This window comes from Oncorhynchus mykiss, chromosome 14, assembly GCF_013265735.2.
Source record: "Oncorhynchus mykiss isolate Arlee chromosome 14, USDA_OmykA_1.1, whole genome shotgun sequence".
In the NCBI taxonomy this organism is placed as follows: Eukaryota; Metazoa; Chordata; class Actinopteri; order Salmoniformes; family Salmonidae; genus Oncorhynchus; species Oncorhynchus mykiss.
The window spans coordinates 7,429,564-7,448,674 of NC_048578.1; the positions used below are offsets into that span (position 1 = coordinate 7,429,564).

At 46.0% G+C, this 19,111-nt stretch overlaps 1 protein-coding gene across 31 annotated transcripts in view; it reads right to left on the reverse strand.

Moving 5' to 3' along the window:
* Positions 1 to 2,797: 2,797 nt before the first annotated feature.
* LOC110488686 (protocadherin gamma-C5-like) overlaps positions 2,798 to 19,111 on the reverse strand; it is a 207,731-nt gene continuing 191,417 nt past the window's right edge. For 29 of the 31 annotated variants that reach the window (XM_036942794.1, XM_036942798.1, XM_036942782.1 and 26 more), the window contains exons 2-4: positions 15,971 to 16,029; positions 9,648 to 9,745; positions 2,798 to 5,606 (exon numbers count right to left, since the gene is read on the reverse strand). In XM_036942794.1, the coding sequence (XP_036798689.1) occupies positions 5,314 to 5,606; positions 9,648 to 9,745; positions 15,971 to 16,029 (450 nt within the window). In that variant the 3' untranslated portion in view covers positions 2,798 to 5,313. The remainder of the gene's footprint in view (positions 5,607 to 9,647; positions 9,746 to 15,970; positions 16,030 to 19,111) is intronic. The other 2 variants (XM_036942806.1, XM_036942777.1) reach the window with 1 other exon arrangement.

The following is a 19,111-nucleotide window of genomic DNA, read 5'->3' on the forward strand; positions in this document are numbered from 1 at the left end:
AGAATAGAAGGATGAGTTCCCCTCGTGGGGAAGGACTCGACCCCTGATTCACCTGCCTGGCTCACATTAGTCCTTCCTCCCTGAGTCGGGACCCGTTGGTTTTGGTTAGCGATGTGCACCGGATATTTATAGATGTTTTGTTATTGTGTAAGGCCTTGAAACCTACGCCTGCCCACAACCCGACTTTCTGGAGTTGAGCAAAGAGAACGCAAACCAGGAAAAGGGGTCCCTGCTGCTCTGATGGACAGCGAAACAGGACTTCTCTTTCTTTACGTAATGCTGGTACTGCCCGGTGTTTTATTCTTGTGGCGTACAATAGAGGTTTCCTGTGTCTCTGTTTTGACATTCAACTGACTGTCAGTGTGCAACCAATTTCTAGTCATCTCGTTGCAACGTCAACTACTTGCAGTGCAGTCAACCACATAATTGAAGCACCTGTAGAACTACAATCTCCCTCTTGTTTTTACTTTTTTTTTTTAAATGTATTGCTTCTCTAGTGGTGTTGCAACCCCCCCCCCCCCCCCCCCCCCCCCCTTGCTACACCTGACCTCTGAACCGACCTGCTCATTTCTTCTCCTTAACCAAACAGTTTAGGCTGACAGCGTTAAAGGCAAAAACTCCACCCAGAAATGATCTTTCGGTATTTCTTTCGCTAGTCCATTGTTGACATAGTGCCTAAAAAGTTTTGCGTGTCAGCAATCCAGTTTCAAGCTATGCAACTTTCAAAATACAGAGATCGTCCCCGTAGAATGCATTTTGCATCGTCAAATGCGACGCAAAATGCGTCACGCGGAGGATGATTTCTGTGTTTTGGATTGCTGACAAGCAAAACGTTTTAGGCACTATGTCAACAATGGACTAGCGAAAGAAATACCCGAAAGATCATTTTTAGGTGGAATTTTCCTTTAAGTAAGAGCGGGATTTAAACCCATGTTGCAGGAACAGAGCCTGTCGTGGTTGACGCCTCTGATCGCGGGCTTGTTCGTCATATTACAGGCTAACAGTCGAGTACGGATGGGACTTGAATCTGTGTTTGCCATAATGACACTGGTGCTGGCCACATGCTTTAACCTCTCTGAGCCCCGCTAGTGCCCTAATGACACCTACCTGTTCATCATATTCAAACAATCCCGTCAGGCTATAACAGATAAAGACGAGCTGGATTTGAACCCTTGTCGGAGGAATTGAATCACGCTCGCAGGACAACAGCCGTATCCCTCTGATTCACACCCCAGCTCTGTCTACACCACCAGAGCTCAAGGTGTTTCTCAATTGGGTTCCGCGAGGTGTCGCCTAAGGCCTAGATTCAAAATGGGCCAAGGAATGGTAAACGCTGCATGTCTGCTGAATCCGCAAGCTCCTTGAAATGTCCATCCTGCTAGAACGCGGTCCCGGATCGAAGCCCCTAGGATCCCACTGATGCTGGTCAAGAAGAAGCCGTGACGTGTTATCGTATGACTGATTCTGTATTATAAACTGGGTGGTTCGAGCCTTGAATGCTGATTGGCTGACAAAACAGTTATTGTTGCTGCTCTAAATACGTTAGTGAACAGTTTATAGTCGCAATAAGGCACCTCGCGGGTTTGTGTTATGTTGCCAGTATTTGGTATTTTATTAGGATCCCCTTTAGCTGTTGCAAAAGCAGCAGCTACTTTTCCTGGGGTCCACACAAAACATGAAACATAATACAGAACATCAATAGACAAGAACAGCTCAAGGACAGGGCTACGGGCTGTATCTAAGAACAGCCTTTAGCTGTGGTATATTGTCCATATACCCCACCCCCTCGTGCCTTATTGCTTAATTATATCACTGTGATACTAAAGTAGTTCAACAATTACGTAGAATTGTGTAGCCTAGTGTAAAAGTGTAGTGGTTATATAGCACTGGGCTAATGTACCTAAAAGCTCAACATTTTACCTTCTCCCCACACATTTCTGTATACTGTTCTGCATAGTTCCATAGATTGCCCCACATACGTATGGAATGTGATTCATTTAAATCCCCAAATGAGTCTACAGATATGTATTGCATAATGTGGGTCCACATGCACTTGGAAGGCTGTAGGAGAATAACGCATTTCTGCTGAGGAAACATCGTCTCTTTCACCCTCCCCTCATCCCATTTCCCTCCGTAGTCACACCGCAGAAGATACTTCAAACGGGCGTGGGAGGGAGCGGAGTCTGCTGGGAGCAGAGGATTGTGGGAGAGCGTGGTGCTGATGAAGCTTGGTGGATGTGGGCCTCAGTTAAAACGGAGCAACACTACAACCCCTCAGTGAACCGATGCAGAACTACTGCCACTTAAAACGCCTAGCAAACAAAAGACTGGAATTCTTACTTATTTGATGTACTGTAATTTCTTGGGTAGGCCCATCTATAGTCATGATACGTGATTACGCTACAATTTAAGATCTGGAAATTCATGTTTACAGTGACGGCCTACCCCGGCCAAACCCTCCCCTAACCCGGATGACACTGGGTCAATCCTGATCACGTTTGGTTGTGATACAGCCCGGGCTCAAGCCAGGGTCTGTTGTGACATCTCTACCACTGAGATGCAGTGCCTTAGACTGCTGCACCACTCAAGGAACCCAATTATATTCATAGGGACTTTGTGTTTGTCTTGAATACTGTATCGTTCTGCACTGGGAATTGTGTTGACTTGTTGTATTGTGATTCTATATTAAACAAAAGACCCCATCTTTAAGTTCCCTTGGGAAAAATAAAGTGATTGTATTTTAGTTACCGTACAAACCAAGACGGATGTTTAGAAAAGACGGAAGGTGAGCGTTTAATGATTTCAGAGCCTTTTATTTGAAATGTCAGTGTTCAAGAGAAAATAAAACAGCAATATAAATATTAGCATAAAAATGAAGAGACTAAACACCGGGAGGAGCGTAGGAGGTCTAAGCATTTCATAAGAAAGATATTACAGCACGAGAGAGGATTAATTCAGCAGCGGACGGACGTACACACACACACATATTTATAATAATTTGCTCATATGGACAGAGGCATTCTTGCGCAAATGCACAAGATAAAGCACAGAAAAAAAAGTTACAGAAGGATAGAAACATTTTTTTCAATATACTTTTTTTTTGTTTAGTTTCTTTTACAGGGTAGTAAAATAGAGAGAGAGAAAATGAACACAATAATATGCGCAACACATATCACAAGTTAACTAGTCTACGTGTGTGTCACTCTGTTTACTTATCGTCTAAAGTTATTAGCAACTTTCTTTATATTTACACTGAAGAGTTAGTTAGTTGGCCTTCATGGTGCTTAGTTACTACATTGCAACACAAACTGTTGAAGAACATTTCAGAGATCGTTTTTTTTTTCCCCCGCTGTGGTTTTCTTATTTTTCTTGTAAAACAAATACAACACATTCCAGTAAGCCACGCCTTGAGGAGAGAGGACTTTTAGTTTGAAAATTCTGGATGTGGTCCGTACTATACAAACAATTGGCTCATACCATCGACAGGACTAGTGTTTATTTACAGAGGGGAAGAGCCTTCACAGGACCAGGGGGTGGAGGGATGGAAGCAAGGGGAGAGCCTTCACAGGACCAGGGGGTGGAGGGATGGAAGCAAGGGGAGAGTCTGAGGTTAGCGTTGCCAGAATGGATTTACACTGAGGGGATAGATACAGCGAAGAGCTAACTCTGTCCCTCCTCCCTGCTTCTGAAGTGGTATCTCCTCTGTGACATGGAGGGATGTGCTTGGCTCTGTTGACCTCTAACCTGGGTCAGTGCATTAGAGGACGTTTCGGGGTGGACTAGGAGGGAGGGTCAACAGTGGGGCCTGTGTACATTCAGTGAGTAGAGCCAAGGTCATTGCCCCCCCTCCCCGTCAATCTAATTGTACAAACCCAGACGTACCACTCAGCCCACCCCTCTCCACTCCCCCTTGAACCCAGCTTGCAAGCTGCCTCTTCATGCAGTGGTGTCCAGCTAGTTGCCGGACAGACGGATGGACTGGTGGCAAAGAAAAGACTTCATACTTATCTTATACTACTGAGTCATCAAAAAACACTTCCCACGTCAAGAAATATAGTCATCAGCACTTCAGGGTACGTAGCAAGGGATGAACACTCAATCTAGACTCTAGCGGCCTAAGAAGTGTCTAACTCCTAAGCACGCCGTGAAAAGATCTCTACTTTATCTTTATAGTATGAACAGTGCATCTCTATGGTCTGGCTCTCAAAGTGGGACAGCCAGTGAGGGGAGGGCACATCATCTGGTTGAGGAGGGGATAGAGGTGCATGGGTGGACAGCAGGAGGGTCTCTATACCCATCTGGGTAGTTTTAAAAGGGGGGCAGCGCCTACTATGCCAACAAGCCAGAAAATAGGGCTGATAGTACTATAACATGCCCCTCCTCCTCGGTGCTAGTTTTCTAATAGGGTTCATGCTCAGGTCATAAAAACAGTGAAAGATTCAAATCTTACCATTTAACTACGCTTACAAAATAATATTTATAGTTTTTAGATACCACATCAGGTAAACGCTACGAGGGCATTTGTCGACCTGTATTTTTTTAAGGTGGTCGTCCTCGTTGCAACACTAATTCAATGCATAGTTGAATCTTCTGGAAGGTCTGTGGTTTGAACACATAGGGACATGCAGATTGGAATACTACTGTACCAGTACAATGGAATGCCCATTCCCGTGTCCCAAAGCGCTGTGGTGTAGGATCCCATAAGGCTGATCCTATATAGGAATCTTATCATGGCAATCTAGTAAAGTCAAACAAGGATCTACTTTCAGTCTCAGGAAAATAAGGAGTTACAATTATAATCCAACATGAAACATTTTATGGAACATCGTTAAAATATCCACCTGTGAATACATCACTGGGCAAATCCTTGTTATCTGAGCAAAGTTGTTTACGCTCAATCTGTTGTGTCTGAAGTGCATCCAAATGTATTGATTTAACCAAAACACAATCCCCCCTGAACCCCCAGTCTTCCGTATCTGCAAATACTGTTAATACTTGTTTTTTTTTTTTAGAACAGACTTTCCAAAAAAAACAACTGTTTCTAGATAGCTTTCAGAAAAAAAATAAAAATGTCAATGCTGTTCGCTCTTAAACCTTAAACGCATTCCAGATTCAAGAGCCCAAAGACAAACATTCGCAAACATCTCCATATTTCGTGTTATCATATGAGCGTAGCCAATAGAATCCAGACCCTGATTAGAGTAAACGCATTGAGAGGAGACGTAAGGGGTGGGGGGGGGGATTTCAGTCCTCATCGGGTCGGTTTTCTCTTTTCTCATCGTATTTTCCATATCTATCCATCCTCCACCCATCCTACTTCTTCTCCTTCTTGGTGGACTTCTTCTTGGAGGCGGGGGTCTGGGCAGCCTTGGGGGGTTCAGGCTGAGGGGCGGCCTCAGAGGGCTGGGCCTGCAGGGCCTGATGTTGGGCTGCCATCTGCTGCTGCTGCTGCTGCTGCTGGGGGTTGGAGGTCAAGGTGGCGGTGCTGCCAGGGATGTAGACGTTCTGGCGGTAGTCGGGCACGTGCTGCAGGGTGAACTGGGGGCTGTAACGGGTGCTTAGTCCCATGGTGCCCGGCCCCAGGGTTGCGGTCGCCTCGCTCACTTCTGGGGGAAAGAGGGGCAGAGCGGGGAGGAGGAGAGGAGGGGAGAGATGGAACATATGAATAAGGTGTTCTGACATTGCAGTGATGACTTGCAGTATACATTGATGGTCTGTTACATATCCATTATGACTTGTATATATGCTACAGTAAAACTGTTGGCATGCTTATGTAAAGCTAATTGGACTGAAAATAAGAGAGTTGAGAGAGACTGCAAGAGTGTGAGTGAGAAAGAGAGAAAGGCAGAGAGAGAGAGACTGGTGTTACAAAATGGTGAATGTGTGCTGACATTTTGTCGAGGTGGAGAACATTTTGCATTTATGGTGTGCGTCTGTGTTCATTGCTGAATGTGTGTGTGTGTTTTTCCATGATGTGTGCTCTGGCTGTGTGCGGGTGACGTAGCTTCTAGCTCGTAATTCTCTCCCAGCCCCTGCATTGCAGAGCTACAGAGACACACACACACACACACGTCCCCTCCACTATATTCCCTGCTCTCTGGCTCTGCTACACACAGCGCAGGCAGCCGTAAACACACACACACACACACATGCTTATACACACACACACACTTACACACACACACAAGCTCACTCACACACACACACACACAAGCTCACACACAAGCTCACACACACACTCACACACACACTCACACACACGCTCACGCTCACACACACACACTCAAGCTAGTATAATTAGACTTCAGAGAAAAAAAATCTGGGACAATAGCTTCTTCCACAACGTTGTTTCTGCTTTTTAACTGCCTGTGCTATCCTGGTTGTGCAACCGCTGTTTGGTAGTGTCAAGGAAAAGCAGACACTGATGGCACTACTGCATAAACATCTAGCTGCCTTGAATAACATTCTGATCCCTCTGTTTCCAGTTGTCATCGTGACTCGTCTGCTCCGGCTCTGTCTGAGGGAGTGGTTCCTCTACCTCATTGTGATGACCAATAGACATCATCCAGCCAGAGACAGAACGTTCTATCACTCTCCGAATGGAAACCTCAGGCTCATGTCCGGTGTGAGCAGTGTCTAGGAGGAAGGAGTGTGTGTGTGAGAGCAGTGTCTAGGAGGAAGGAGTGTGTGTGTGTGAGCAGTGTCTAGGAGGAAGGAGTGTGTGTGTGTGAGCAGTGTCTAGGAGGAAGGAGTGTGTGTGTGTGAGCAGTGTCTAGGAGGAAGGAGTGTGTGTGTGTGAGCAGTGTCTAGGAGGAAGGAGTGTGTGTGTGTGTGTGTGTGTGTGTGTGTGTGTGTGTGTGTGTGTGTGTCTGAGGGAGAAGATAGCACTCACATCTTTAGCACTCACCCCCTGCAGCACTCACATCTATAGCCATGAAATGCTTTGAAAGGCTGGTCATGGCTCACATCAACGGCATCATCCCAGACACTCTGGACCCACTCTGATTGACATACCGACAAAACAGATCCACAGATGCCGCAATCTCTATTGGACTCTACACTGCCCTCCCCCACCTGGATAAGAGGAACACCTATGTGAGATTGCTATTCATGGACTACAGCTCTGTGTTCAACACCATAGTGTCCTTCAAGCTCATCACTAAGCTCAGGACCCTGGAACTGAACACCTCCCTCTGCAACTGGATCCTGGACCTACTAACGGACCGCCCTCGGACGGTGAGGGTAGGCAACAACACATCCTCCACGCTGACCATCAACAAGTGGGCCGCACTTCAGGGGTGCGTGCTTAGTCCCCTGCTGTACTCCCAGTTCGCCCAGGACTGCATGGACACGCACGACTCCAACACCTTCATCAAGTTTGCTGACTACAAAACAGTGGTAGGACAGATAACCGATGATGATGAGGCAGCCTATAGGGAGGAGGTCAGTGACCTGGCAGTGTGGTGCCAGGACATCAATTTCTTCCTCAATATCAGCAAGACAAAGGAGCTGTTCGTGGACCACAGGAAATGGAGGGGCGAGCACGCCCCCACCCACATTGACGGGGCGATAGTGGAGCGGGTCAAGAGCTTCAAGTTCCTCTGTGTCAACATCACTAAGGAATTAACATGGTCCACAGTTGGGAAGAGGGAACGAAATGCCTTTTCCCACTTAGGAGACAGAAAATATTTAGCATGTGCCCTCAGATCCTCAAGAAGTTCATTTGGACTGGCTGCATCACCGCCTGGTACGGCAACTGCAAGGTATCCGACCGCAAGAGGTGCCACCGAGGGTGGTGAGTACAGCCCACTACATCACTGGGGCTTAGCTCCCTGCCATCCAGGACCTTTATACCAGGTGGTGTCAGGGGAAGGCCCAAGAAGTTGTCAAAGACTTCAGCCACCCCAAGCCACAGACCGTTCTCTCGGCTACAGCATGGCAAGCGGTACCAGTGTACCAAGTCTGGAACCAACAGGACCCTGAACAGCTTCTACCCCCAAAGCCATAAGACTGCTAAAAAGACTGCTACTTAATTACCTCGTACCACTGCACATGGCCTCGGTACTGGTACTCCCTGGATATAGCCATGTTATTGTTATTCATTATAGTTATTCACTGTGTATTTATTCCTTGTGTCCATATTTTTCTATTGTTATTTTTTCTCTCATTAAGTTAAACTCTGCATTGTTGGAAAATGACCCGGAATTAAACATTCCACTGCAAGTCTGCACCTGTTATTTTAGGAAGCATGTGACAAATAAAAATAGGTTTCATTTGATGTGTCAATGGTAATAATAACAATGGAAACAATGACAGGAGTCTGTGTGGTAGGAGGTCTTACCACACAGAGGTGTATGTGTGTGTGTGTGTTGGTGGGCCTTGCTCTCAAGGCCAACCTGATGTGTTTCTGTGCTAGAGCGATTAGAAGGCAATCTGCAGCAACAGCCCAAGAATGAGTCACTCGCTGTGTGTGTGTGTGTGTGTGTGTGTGTGTGTGTGTGTGTGTGCGCGCAGTAACTGCGGCAGAAAAAGCATAGGGGGAAGGGAAGGTCTGATGTCATAGAGCTCTGAATCGTTTGCACTGCACGGGCAAGAGAACATGTGTGTGTGTGCTAACACTGCGTTTGTCTGTGTCGTGTGTGTGTGCTAACACTGTGTGTGTCTGTTGTGTGTGTGTGTGCTAACACTGCGTGTGTCTGTGTCGTGTGTGTGTGCTAACACTGCGTGTGTCTGTGTCGTGTGTGTGTGCTAACACTGCGTGTGTCTGTGTCGTGTGTGTGTGCTAACACTGCGTGTGTCGTGTGTGTGTGCTAACACTGCGTGTGTTGTGTGTGTGTGTGCTAACACTGCGTGTGTCTGTGTCATGTGTGTGTGCTAACACTGTGTGTCGTGTGTGTGTGCTAACACTGCGTGTGTCTGTGTTGTGTGTGTGTGTGCTAACACTGCGTGTGTCTGTGTCGTGTGTGTGCTAACACTGCGTGTGTCTGTGTCATGTGTGTGTGCTAACACTGTGTGTGTCATGTGTGTGTGCTAACACTGTGTGTGTGTCTGTGTCATGTGTGTGTGCTAACACTGTGTGTGTCTGTGTCATGTGTGTGTGCTAACACTGTGTGTGTCTGTGTCACGTGTGTGTGCTAACACTGCGTGCTGCATTCTGTTTGCCAATATATGTTGGCAGGTGTGGGAACTGTATACAGTGCAAACACTCAGGACTGTAATATTATTGCATTAAACAGGTTTCTGTAGTTACTGTATATATGTGGAGTACTGCTGGTAGCATTTGATATAGTCTTTGAACTGGTGTGTGTGTGTGTGTGTGTGAGTGAGTACAATGGGCCATAGAAACATCAATGAGGATAGAGAGGGCTTTATCAATGAGTCTGGCTTCATGCCCTCTAACCAAACAGGAACAAACCCTGACCCCTCCCTACCTTCCCATGTCCCCCCATTATACAACACCACAGAGAGCGAGAGAGAGAGCGGAAATTATTGAATGTCAGAGGCATGTGGTGATGATGAAAAAAGAGGGATAGAGTGTGATATGGGTCTGCAGGTAGACCATAAAAAAAGAGGGCTTGAGAGAGTGGTAGAGGATGGGAACAAGTGATAGAAAAACAGAGAGATGAATGGAGAAGTGTTGGACTCACCGTTGGCTGCGGCCATCAGGGCTTGGAGCTGCTCGGCCTCGGTGGGGGGGTTGGGCCAGGGTCCTGTTCCCATGGCCATCTCAGGGGGACCTCCAGCCCTGCGGGGGGGGGGGGGGGGGGGGGGGGGGAGAGAGAGAGAATACATACGTCAACAACCAGCGGCCATTTTAGAACTGTACTGCTTGTGTTATTGTGTGTTGCTGGTCCCTGGTGTGACGGTTGGTGGTCTTTGATGTCAAGTTACAGGGTCTGATGATTAGCAGCCACAGCCCGCAGGCAACGCAAAGAAACGAAGGTGGCGTGTACACACACACACACGGTCCAGGGGACCTCACGATAAAATATTATGCTGATACCTACAGGACCACTCAAAAGTTTGGACACACCTACTCATTCAAGTTTTTTTTTAACATTTTTACTATTTTCTACATTGTAGTAGAATAGTGAAGACATCAACACTATGAAATGAACCATATGGAATAATGCAGTAACCAAAAAAAGTGTTAAACAAAACGAAATATATTTTAGATTCTTCAAAGTAACCACCCTTTGCCTTGATAACAGCTTTGCACACCCTTGCCATTCTCTCAACCAGCTTCATGAGGAATGCTTTTCCAACAGTCTTGAATGAGTTCCCACATATGCTGAGCACTTGTTGGCTGCTTTTTTTTCACTCTGCTGTCCAATTCATCCCAAACCATCTCAATTGGGTTGAGGTCGGGTGATTGTGGAGGCCAGGTCATCTGATGCAGTACTCCATCACTCTCCTTCTTGGTCAAATAGCCCTTACACAGCCTGGAGGTGTGTTTTGGGTCATTGTCCTGTTGAAAAACAAATGATTGTCCCACTAAGTGCAAACCAGATGGGATGGTGTATCACTGCAGAATGCTGTGGTAGCCATGCTGGTTAAGTGTGCCTTGAATTCTAAATAGATTACAGACAGTGTCACCAGCAAAGCACCATCACACCTCCTCCTCCATGCTTCACGGTGGGAATCACACATGCAGAGATCATCCGTTCACCTACTCTGCTTTTCACAAAGTCACGCGGTTGGAACCAAAAATATCAAATTTGGACTCCACCGGTCCAAATTGTACATTGCTCGTGTTTCTTGGCCCAATCAAGTCGATTCTTATTATTGGTGTCCTTTAGTAATGGTTTCTGTGCAGCAATTCGACCATGTCTCCTCTGGACAGTTTATGTTGAGATGTGTCTGTTGCTTGAACTCTGTGAAGCATTTATTTGGGCTCCAATTTGTGAGGCTGGTAAATCTAATGAACTTCTCTGCAACAGAGGTAACTCTGGGCCTTCCTTTCCTGTGGCGGTCCTCATGAGAGCTAGTTTCATCAAAGCGTTTGATGGTTTTTGCGACTCCACTTGAAGAAATTTTCAAAGTCCTTGAAATTTTCCGGATTGAGTGCTTTTCATGTCTTAAAGTAATGATGGACTGTCGTTTCTCTTTGCTTATTTCAGCTGTTCGTGCTATAATATGGACTTGGTCTTTTACCAAACAGATCTTCTGTATACCACCCCTACCTTGTCACAGCACAACTCATTGGCTCAAACACATTAAGAACGAAAGAAATTCCATAAATGAACATTTAACAAGGCACACCTGTTAATTGAAATAGATTCCAGGTGACTACCTCATGAAGCTGGTTGAGAGAATGCCAAGCGTGTGCAAAACTATCATCAAGGTAAAGGGTGGCTACCTTGAAGAATATCAAATATAAAATGTATTTTGATTTGTTTAACACTTTTTTGGTTACTACGCGATTCCATACAGTTGAAGTCGGAAGTTTACATACACTTAGGTTGGAGTCATTAAAACTCGTTTTTCAACCACTCCACAAATGTCTTGTTAAAAAACTATAGTTTTGGCAAGTTGGTTAGGACATCTACTTTATGCATGACAAATGTAATTTTTCCAACAATTGTTTACTGTTTGCAACTGCACATGGGGACAAAGATCATACTTTTTGGAGAAATGTCCTCTGGTCTGATGAAACAAAAATAGAACTGTTTGGCCATAATGACCATCGTTATGTTTGGAGGAAAAAGGGGGAGGCTTGCAAGCCGAAGAACACCATCCCAACCGTGTAGCACGGGGGTGGCAGCATCATGTTGTGGGGGTGCTTTGCTGCAGGAGGGACTGGTGCACTTCACAAAATAGATGGCATCATGAGGAGGGGAATTATGTGGATATATTGAAGCAACATCTCAAGACATCAGTCAGGAAGTTAAAGCTTGGTATACTTTTTGGAAATGGGTCTTCCAAATGGACAATGACCCCAAGCATACTTCCAATGTTGTGGCAAAATGGCTTAAGGACAACAAAGTCAAGATATTGGAGTGGGCATCACAAAGCCCTGACCTCAATCCCATAGAACATTTGTGGGCAGAACTGAAAAAGTGTGTGTGAGCAAGGAGGCCTACAAACCTGACTCAGTTACACCAGCTCTGTCAGGAGGGATGGGCCACAATTCACCCAACTTATTGTGGGAAGCTTGTGGAAGGCTACCCAAAATGTTTGACCCAAGTTAAACAATTTAAAGGCAATGCTACCAAATACTAATTGAGTGTATGTAGACTTCTGACCCACTGGGAATGTGATGAAAGAAACAAATGCTGAAATAAATCATTCTCTCTACTATTATTCTGACATTTCACATTCTTAAAATAAAGTGGTGGTCTAAACTGTAATTTTTTACTAGGATTAAATGTCAGGAATTGTGAACAATGAGTTTAAATGTATTTGGCTACGGTGTATGTAAACTTCCAACTTCAACTGTGTGTGTTATTTCATAGTGTCGATGTTTCCACTATTATTCTACAATGTAGAAAATAGCCAAAATGAAGAAAAACCCTGGAAGGAGTGTGTGTGTCCAAACTTTTGACTGGTACTGTAGGTGCCGATATACGAAATGTATTGTGATTCGATACTGCGATTTTATGTTACAAACATTTTGCTAAAAATGTCTGCTGGAAATGGAAATAAAAGTGCCTGAAACACATTGGCTCACTATTTAAACAATGGCCACCAGCACAACACAATGTAGTAAATATGATGAAACATAATGGCACCACAGTAAAAGGGAACAGCTGGCTACACAACAACACACACACACACACACGGAGCGTTGAACATTTCCACATGGGCAGCGTAAATCTTCAAAGGGTTGTTTTGTTTAAAGTCTCATTTTGCATGCAGAGGAAGAAAAGGAGTAGACCTGCTCTTGATTACACTCACCAACTCCCATACCTCTTAGACACACACACACACACACACACACACACACACACTTATAGGTCTGGCATTTCTACTGATGGTTTTGATCCACATCAGTCCCTCAGTGATTGGACCATTTCAGTAGCTGTTTGATGGCCTAAAGCAGTAGCACCAGGGGGTTGTGGGTAAAGGCTGTGCCCCTGTTTGAAGAGCCAGAGAAGAAACAGAATGGCACGCGAGGGGTTAAAAGGACGTGAGAGTCTCACATCCAGCTTACTGCCTTCTATGAGCAGCAGTAAAAAATAATGTGTGTGTGTGTGTGTGTGTTATTGGCTGCAGTAAAAAAAAAAATAAGCGACTGCCCTCCCTTTGGTCTCTGCTTGGAACCAATTAAAAACCCACTGGACAAAGGCATATGGACTGGGAAAGTAACCAGGCTGGAGAGGGAGAGATGAGGGGAGAGAGAGAGGGAGAGAGATCAAGATTTTTGTTTTTAAGAAGTGGTGCGGTCCAGCTTGCCAAAATGTTCAGCCACATTTTTTTAAAGGGGGTATTACTTATGTGCCAAAGTGCGAAGGAGTCCTTGACCAGTGCCAGCATCCCAAACGAGAACCAGACCAGGTTAAAGCGTGGTAAGCGGAGCCTGCAGGACCGCCATTTTGATTGGTTTCCTTTTGTGGACTAGAGAGACAAAGAGGACGCCTTGTTTATCACTAATTAGCATCTCCCTGCTCTATGACTTCCTGTGGTCCGAATAATCACTTCCTGCATTCAGGACTATCTCTTCCTGTGGCTGAGATGATGACTGGTCATGTCCAGAGGGATCAATCTAACTGGTCAGTCAGAGCTGCGTCTGTAACCATGCATGAAACAGGCATCTTATCTAGGAGGAAGCCTTTCATTCCGCTTCCTAAACTCTACTGTCCACTTCAACTATGGGAACTCTTGTCCAATCCTTCTATAAAGTCGACTGCATTCCAGTCCTTCTTTAGACGTTCCTGTTCAATGCCCTCTCAGCCAGCTGGGTCCAATCTCTCATCGGACAGTTGTTTCAAAGCCCTCCTTTTCTGGCCACCAGGAAAAGGCATATGAGAAGAAGACCACATAGAGCTATAGGAGATCTACAAGTGGCATTGTGTCTGGGGAAACACAGCAAACTCAACGCACACTCTCTACTTGGGATAAAACACATTTTACACCAAACTAAAAAAAGGACAAATATTCTACAGTCTTTGATTACACAGCCACACCACGCTAAGTAAAACGACCACGAAATACACACAGCGCACAAACTAAAAACCACACTGCACCGAAGTGAACCAATCGGAGGTCCTCATCAAAGTCTGACTTTCACAGAGAGACCAATAGCCCAGCTCGGCACAGGCTAGTGAATCTGCGCTATAGCTAAAGGGTCAGGGGTATCTACACACAGCGCTGCAGAGCTCTACCTACCCACTGTAGCTACTCTCTGCCCTTAACAACTGGTTTTAGATCAGTTTCTCTTACAACAGTTTCAACATGACCTATTTACGGGTGCCTCAACAAAGAAAAAACCCGATCCAGAACAAGTTGTCGAGGCCATAAAGTGACCACACTCTCTATACTAATACACACGTTGATACCTTGTGCCTCGCTTCGGCGTCCATCTTATGTGATCACCGTTGTGGTTGTAGAGACTGGGAAACACAAGAGGAGTGTTACACTATTCCATCTGGATCTACAGGCCAGGAAAAGATCAGGCAACATCAACTCAGCGGAGCTCCGCGTGTCTGTGGGAAGTGTTGAGCCTGTGACATCCACATAATGGTTCAAAAGAAGAAGTCAGGTTCTCCAAATGGATCGTTCCCAATGTACCCATAACCTCAGTGGCTTCCAACATGGAAAGCTCTCATGTTTTTGTTCCTTGTTAAAACTGTGTGTGTGTGTGTGTGTGTGTGTGTGTGTGTGTGTGTGTGTGTCCCAAGTGGTAGGAGAAGCAAGCTAGGACTGGAGAGCCCACCCCGCACCCACTCAGATGGTTCTTGACTCATGGAATGTGTTGTGTAAAAGTTATGTTGTGGAAACTGTTGCGGCGTGATCAGCAGTTTGGCACACAATGTAGGCCAAATAACCGATGGAGAAACAGTCACACACACAAACTGATTTATGTCAGTGGATGCAGTTTCCCCTCTACCACCATGAAACAGCCAATCACTGATGTCCAAACAGTAAATCACAAGTGATCAATCAGATGCTATCACCCAGATGGAAACACAAACGCGATCAATGAGCTAGAATGTGTATATGTTAGTGCACTTATGTTCTCCCTTCCCCCCCTCACTCTGCTCCCCTACTCTCCTCAGCAGTACTGAGTGATGGCACACAGACTCTGTGAGAGTAGAGGGAGGGAGACGAATGGCGGCCATTTTGTGTGTGAGGCAGAGAGCAGCCTGTTCACTCAGAGGAGTCAGGGCTCAGATGGAATCTCAGGAGCTCCAGATTCTCATCTACACAAAGTCTCTGTGCCTCAGTTGCTGATATCACCTCCGCTGCGCACAATGGGCCCGTAAGCAAAGTATGTTCCTACTGCTTCCTAATATAATGTATTTTTAAATTGTATTATTTAACCTTTATTTAACTAGGCCAGTCAGTTAAGAACAAATTCTTATTTACAATGACGGTCTACCCCGGCCATGCCTGGACGATTGCTGGCCCAATTGTGCGCCGCCCTATGGGACTCCCAATCACGGCCGGATGTGACGCAGCCTAGATTCGACCCAGGGACTGCAGTGACTGCCTCTTGCACTCCTGAGTGGCGCAGCGCCTTAGACAGCTCCGCCACTCAGGAGCCCAATGCCATTCAGCAGATGCTAAATAATCCAAAATGGCTGACAGTCATGCTTGCATCCATTTTATGTATGGCTGGCCCATGTGCTCTACCGACTGAGTCTCACAGGACCACAGCTTCTCCTTAATCCCATCTCTCCCTCTCTTTCCTAGCCATCGCTCAATCTATGTCTCCCCATCTCTTGTGTGTGTGTGTGTGTGTGTGTGTGTGTGTGTGTGTGTGTGTGTGTGTGTGTGTGTGTGTGTATAGAAGAGTCTATGTACTCACCCACTGGGTCCAGGTCTCTGTCCTTGTGTGAAGCGCCAGTCAGCGTTCGGAGGCTTTTGCTGTGAAGAGAACACAAAATACAACGTCAAATCTCTGTTTCTACACACCAACAGGACCACGGGACTGCCTGTCTTATGTGTGTATTGTCTCTGTCCATCCGTGTGTGTGTGTGTGTACCAGAGGAGGCTGGCCGGAGGAGCTATAGGAGGACTGTCTCATTGTAATGGCTGGGATGGAATCACTGTAACGGTATCAAACATATGGAAACCAAATGTTTGATTCTGTTCCATTAACTCCATTCCATTACGATGAGCCTGTCCTCCTATAGCTCCTCCGGCCAGCCTCCTCTGGCGTGTAGTCTTTTCGCCTGTGGTCGGGGGGGGCTGAATAAAAGGCATACATCGCTCAGCCTGGATGGGTGGCCATTTTGTTCTGGAATCCATGGAGCAGAAAACGTCAGTGAAGCGCACAGAGACACACACAGGGACACACACACAGGGACACACACACAGGGACAGGGACTCCGCTCCCAATTACAGGCACAAAACAAAAACTCAACTAAATGTATGGGATTCCACAAGATATGGAGTAGAGATCTGTCCTTGTTGATTATTCTATCCTCAATATGGTGCATCCAACTTCATAACGCCTCCACTGAAGCTTTTACATGATCAACGTCTTTGTTTATCAGATTCAGACAAGACGAGGGCTTCATTGATGAGAAGCTCCCTAACATTGACTCACCAGGGTCAATACAAATAGGTGACACATAAACAGTGCTGGTCTAAAATGTGGTCTTGGCTGATTCACAGCGATAAGAACTCTGACATGATGCTAGAATCATTAAAATCCCCAGGGCCATGACTGAGTGCCCCAAGGACTCCTCACGCTCTGCCTGTGTAATTCACAGCCCACTCATAAAGACCTGATTGTGTTTTTCAACAGAAGCCAGAGAGAGAGAAAGAGAGAGAGAGGGGGAAAGAGAAGGAGAGAAAGAGAGAGGGGGGAGAAGAGAGAGAGAGGGGGAGAGAGTGAAAGAGAGAGGAGACAGAGAGAGAGAGAGAGAGAGAGAGAGGGGGGGGGTAGTGAAAGAGAGAGGAGACAGAGAGGGGGAGAGAGTGAAAGAGAGAGGAGACAGAGAGAGAGAGAGAGGGGGGGAGAGAGTGAAAGAGAGAGGAGAGAGAGAGAGCGAGAGAGAGAGAGAGGGGAGAGAGAGAAAGAGAGAGAAAGAGGGGGGGAGAGAGAGAAAGAGAGAGAGAGAGAGAGAGAGAGCAAGAGAGAGAGAGAGAGGGGGGAGAGAGAGAGAGAGAGAGAGAGAGGGGGGGAGAGAGAAAGAGAGAGAGAGAGAGAGAGCAAGAGAGAGAGAGAGAGAGAGAGAAACATGGGAGAGAGCAATCATAGAAAATAAGCGTCAGCTGAATATAGCAGCTGTTTGTTGTTTTAATATGAACAGATACAGTGTGCGAAATTGACCAGTGAGGGAAGATTTGTTTTTTAGAAGAGATAAAAGCCTATCTCTGACCCCCTTCTCTTTATTCCTAAAGTCCCAACCCACATCCATTTCTCTTCCGTCTCTACCTCTTGTCCCATCCCCTCTCTCTCCTCTCTTTCCCTTCCCCTCTCCCTTCCTCTCTCTCCCTCCCTCTGTGGTTTGGCAGTGAGGCGGTGAATAGACCCTTGGCTGTGTTCCAGACTCTGTCTCCTAATCGACAATGGAGGAGAGAACAGGAGAGAAGAGAGAGGCTCCCCAGACAAACTAGCCCGCCCACCTCCCGCCTCCCCTGCATTATTAACACAAGTGTTCTACCACAGAGAGACCAGAGAGGGAGAGGGCGGAAGAGAGAGAAGAAGAGGGTATGGGGAGAGAGCGAGAAACACGCTATCCAATTTCAATAACACCTTCACCACCAACGTGTCATTTGTAAGCTGCGCCAAAATGACCCACTACGGGTTTACATTTCTGTCTACTCCAGAGTCTCTGATTTCATCGCATGTAACACAATAATACACATCACTCGCTCTTTGTGCAAATTCTATCCTGTTAAGGATTCTGTAGATGGATTCAGACGAGCAGATGGACGCGAGGCAGCCATCTTTAATGGTTGGCTATCTGGTTACATATTATTTGCAAGAATGTAAATAAAACAGGAACACCCAGGTCTTTGAACTAGGAATAGGCCTCTAAATTAGAGAATGATGACTGGGAGGGAAGAAACAGGTGGGCGGATGTGTAATCTAATCTTCTCCGCTCGTCCAGTGGGTATTTTGTCTCAATCTGAGAGACAGACTGACAGATGTATATTTCCCCCTTTCGCTCTGCTGGTGTGGCGGCAGTCACCATGGCAGTAAAGGGGAAAAAGAGAACAAGTGATTTTTCATCTGAAAAACGAGTAGGGGACCCAACATTCCAGCTGTGTGACGCTCACTGCAGCCACATTAAAAAAAAAAAAAAAAACCTGTCTCACTCCCAGAGGTCATTCCCAAGGTCAGGTCCCGCCACAGGCATGTAGGGAACAAAAGGATACAGACTCGCGGCTCGGCTGACGTTCCACCGCCACCGGAACGCTCTGAGATCTGAGTAAGCATGTCCTATACTGTTACTGTTACTGAGGTGCGTTCACAGATCACACATGAAAAGGGTCAAGTTACAAGAGCACAACCTTCTGTTAGAACATCAACAGTTCTCAAGTAAATGTGTTCTTACTTTCTGCCCTTAAAAATCCACCCATAATACTCCTGATAGGGATCAGTGCAGTGCTCCAGATAGATGATCCAGAGTCAGTTATTAAGGGTAGAAACCAGAAAGTGACCAGAGTAGATGAAAAACCCACTGAACTCCCTCAGTGAGAAGCTCTGTCTGCTCTGAGGTCAGATAGGGATTATGGTTCTCCTGTTCTGATCCATAGAGACTTACCAGACTGACTGCTTCTAACACAGTTACCACTATCACTGGACAGAGTTACTTTAATAGGTAGAGAACCTACTGCCTTACAACCTGTTCATGTCCCTTAGCTACTACTACACTAAACAGAAATATACACGCAACATGTAAAGTGCTGGTCCCATGTTTCATGAGCTGAAATTACAGATTCCCAAAATGTTCCATATGCACAAAAAGCGTATTTCTCTCAGATTTTATGC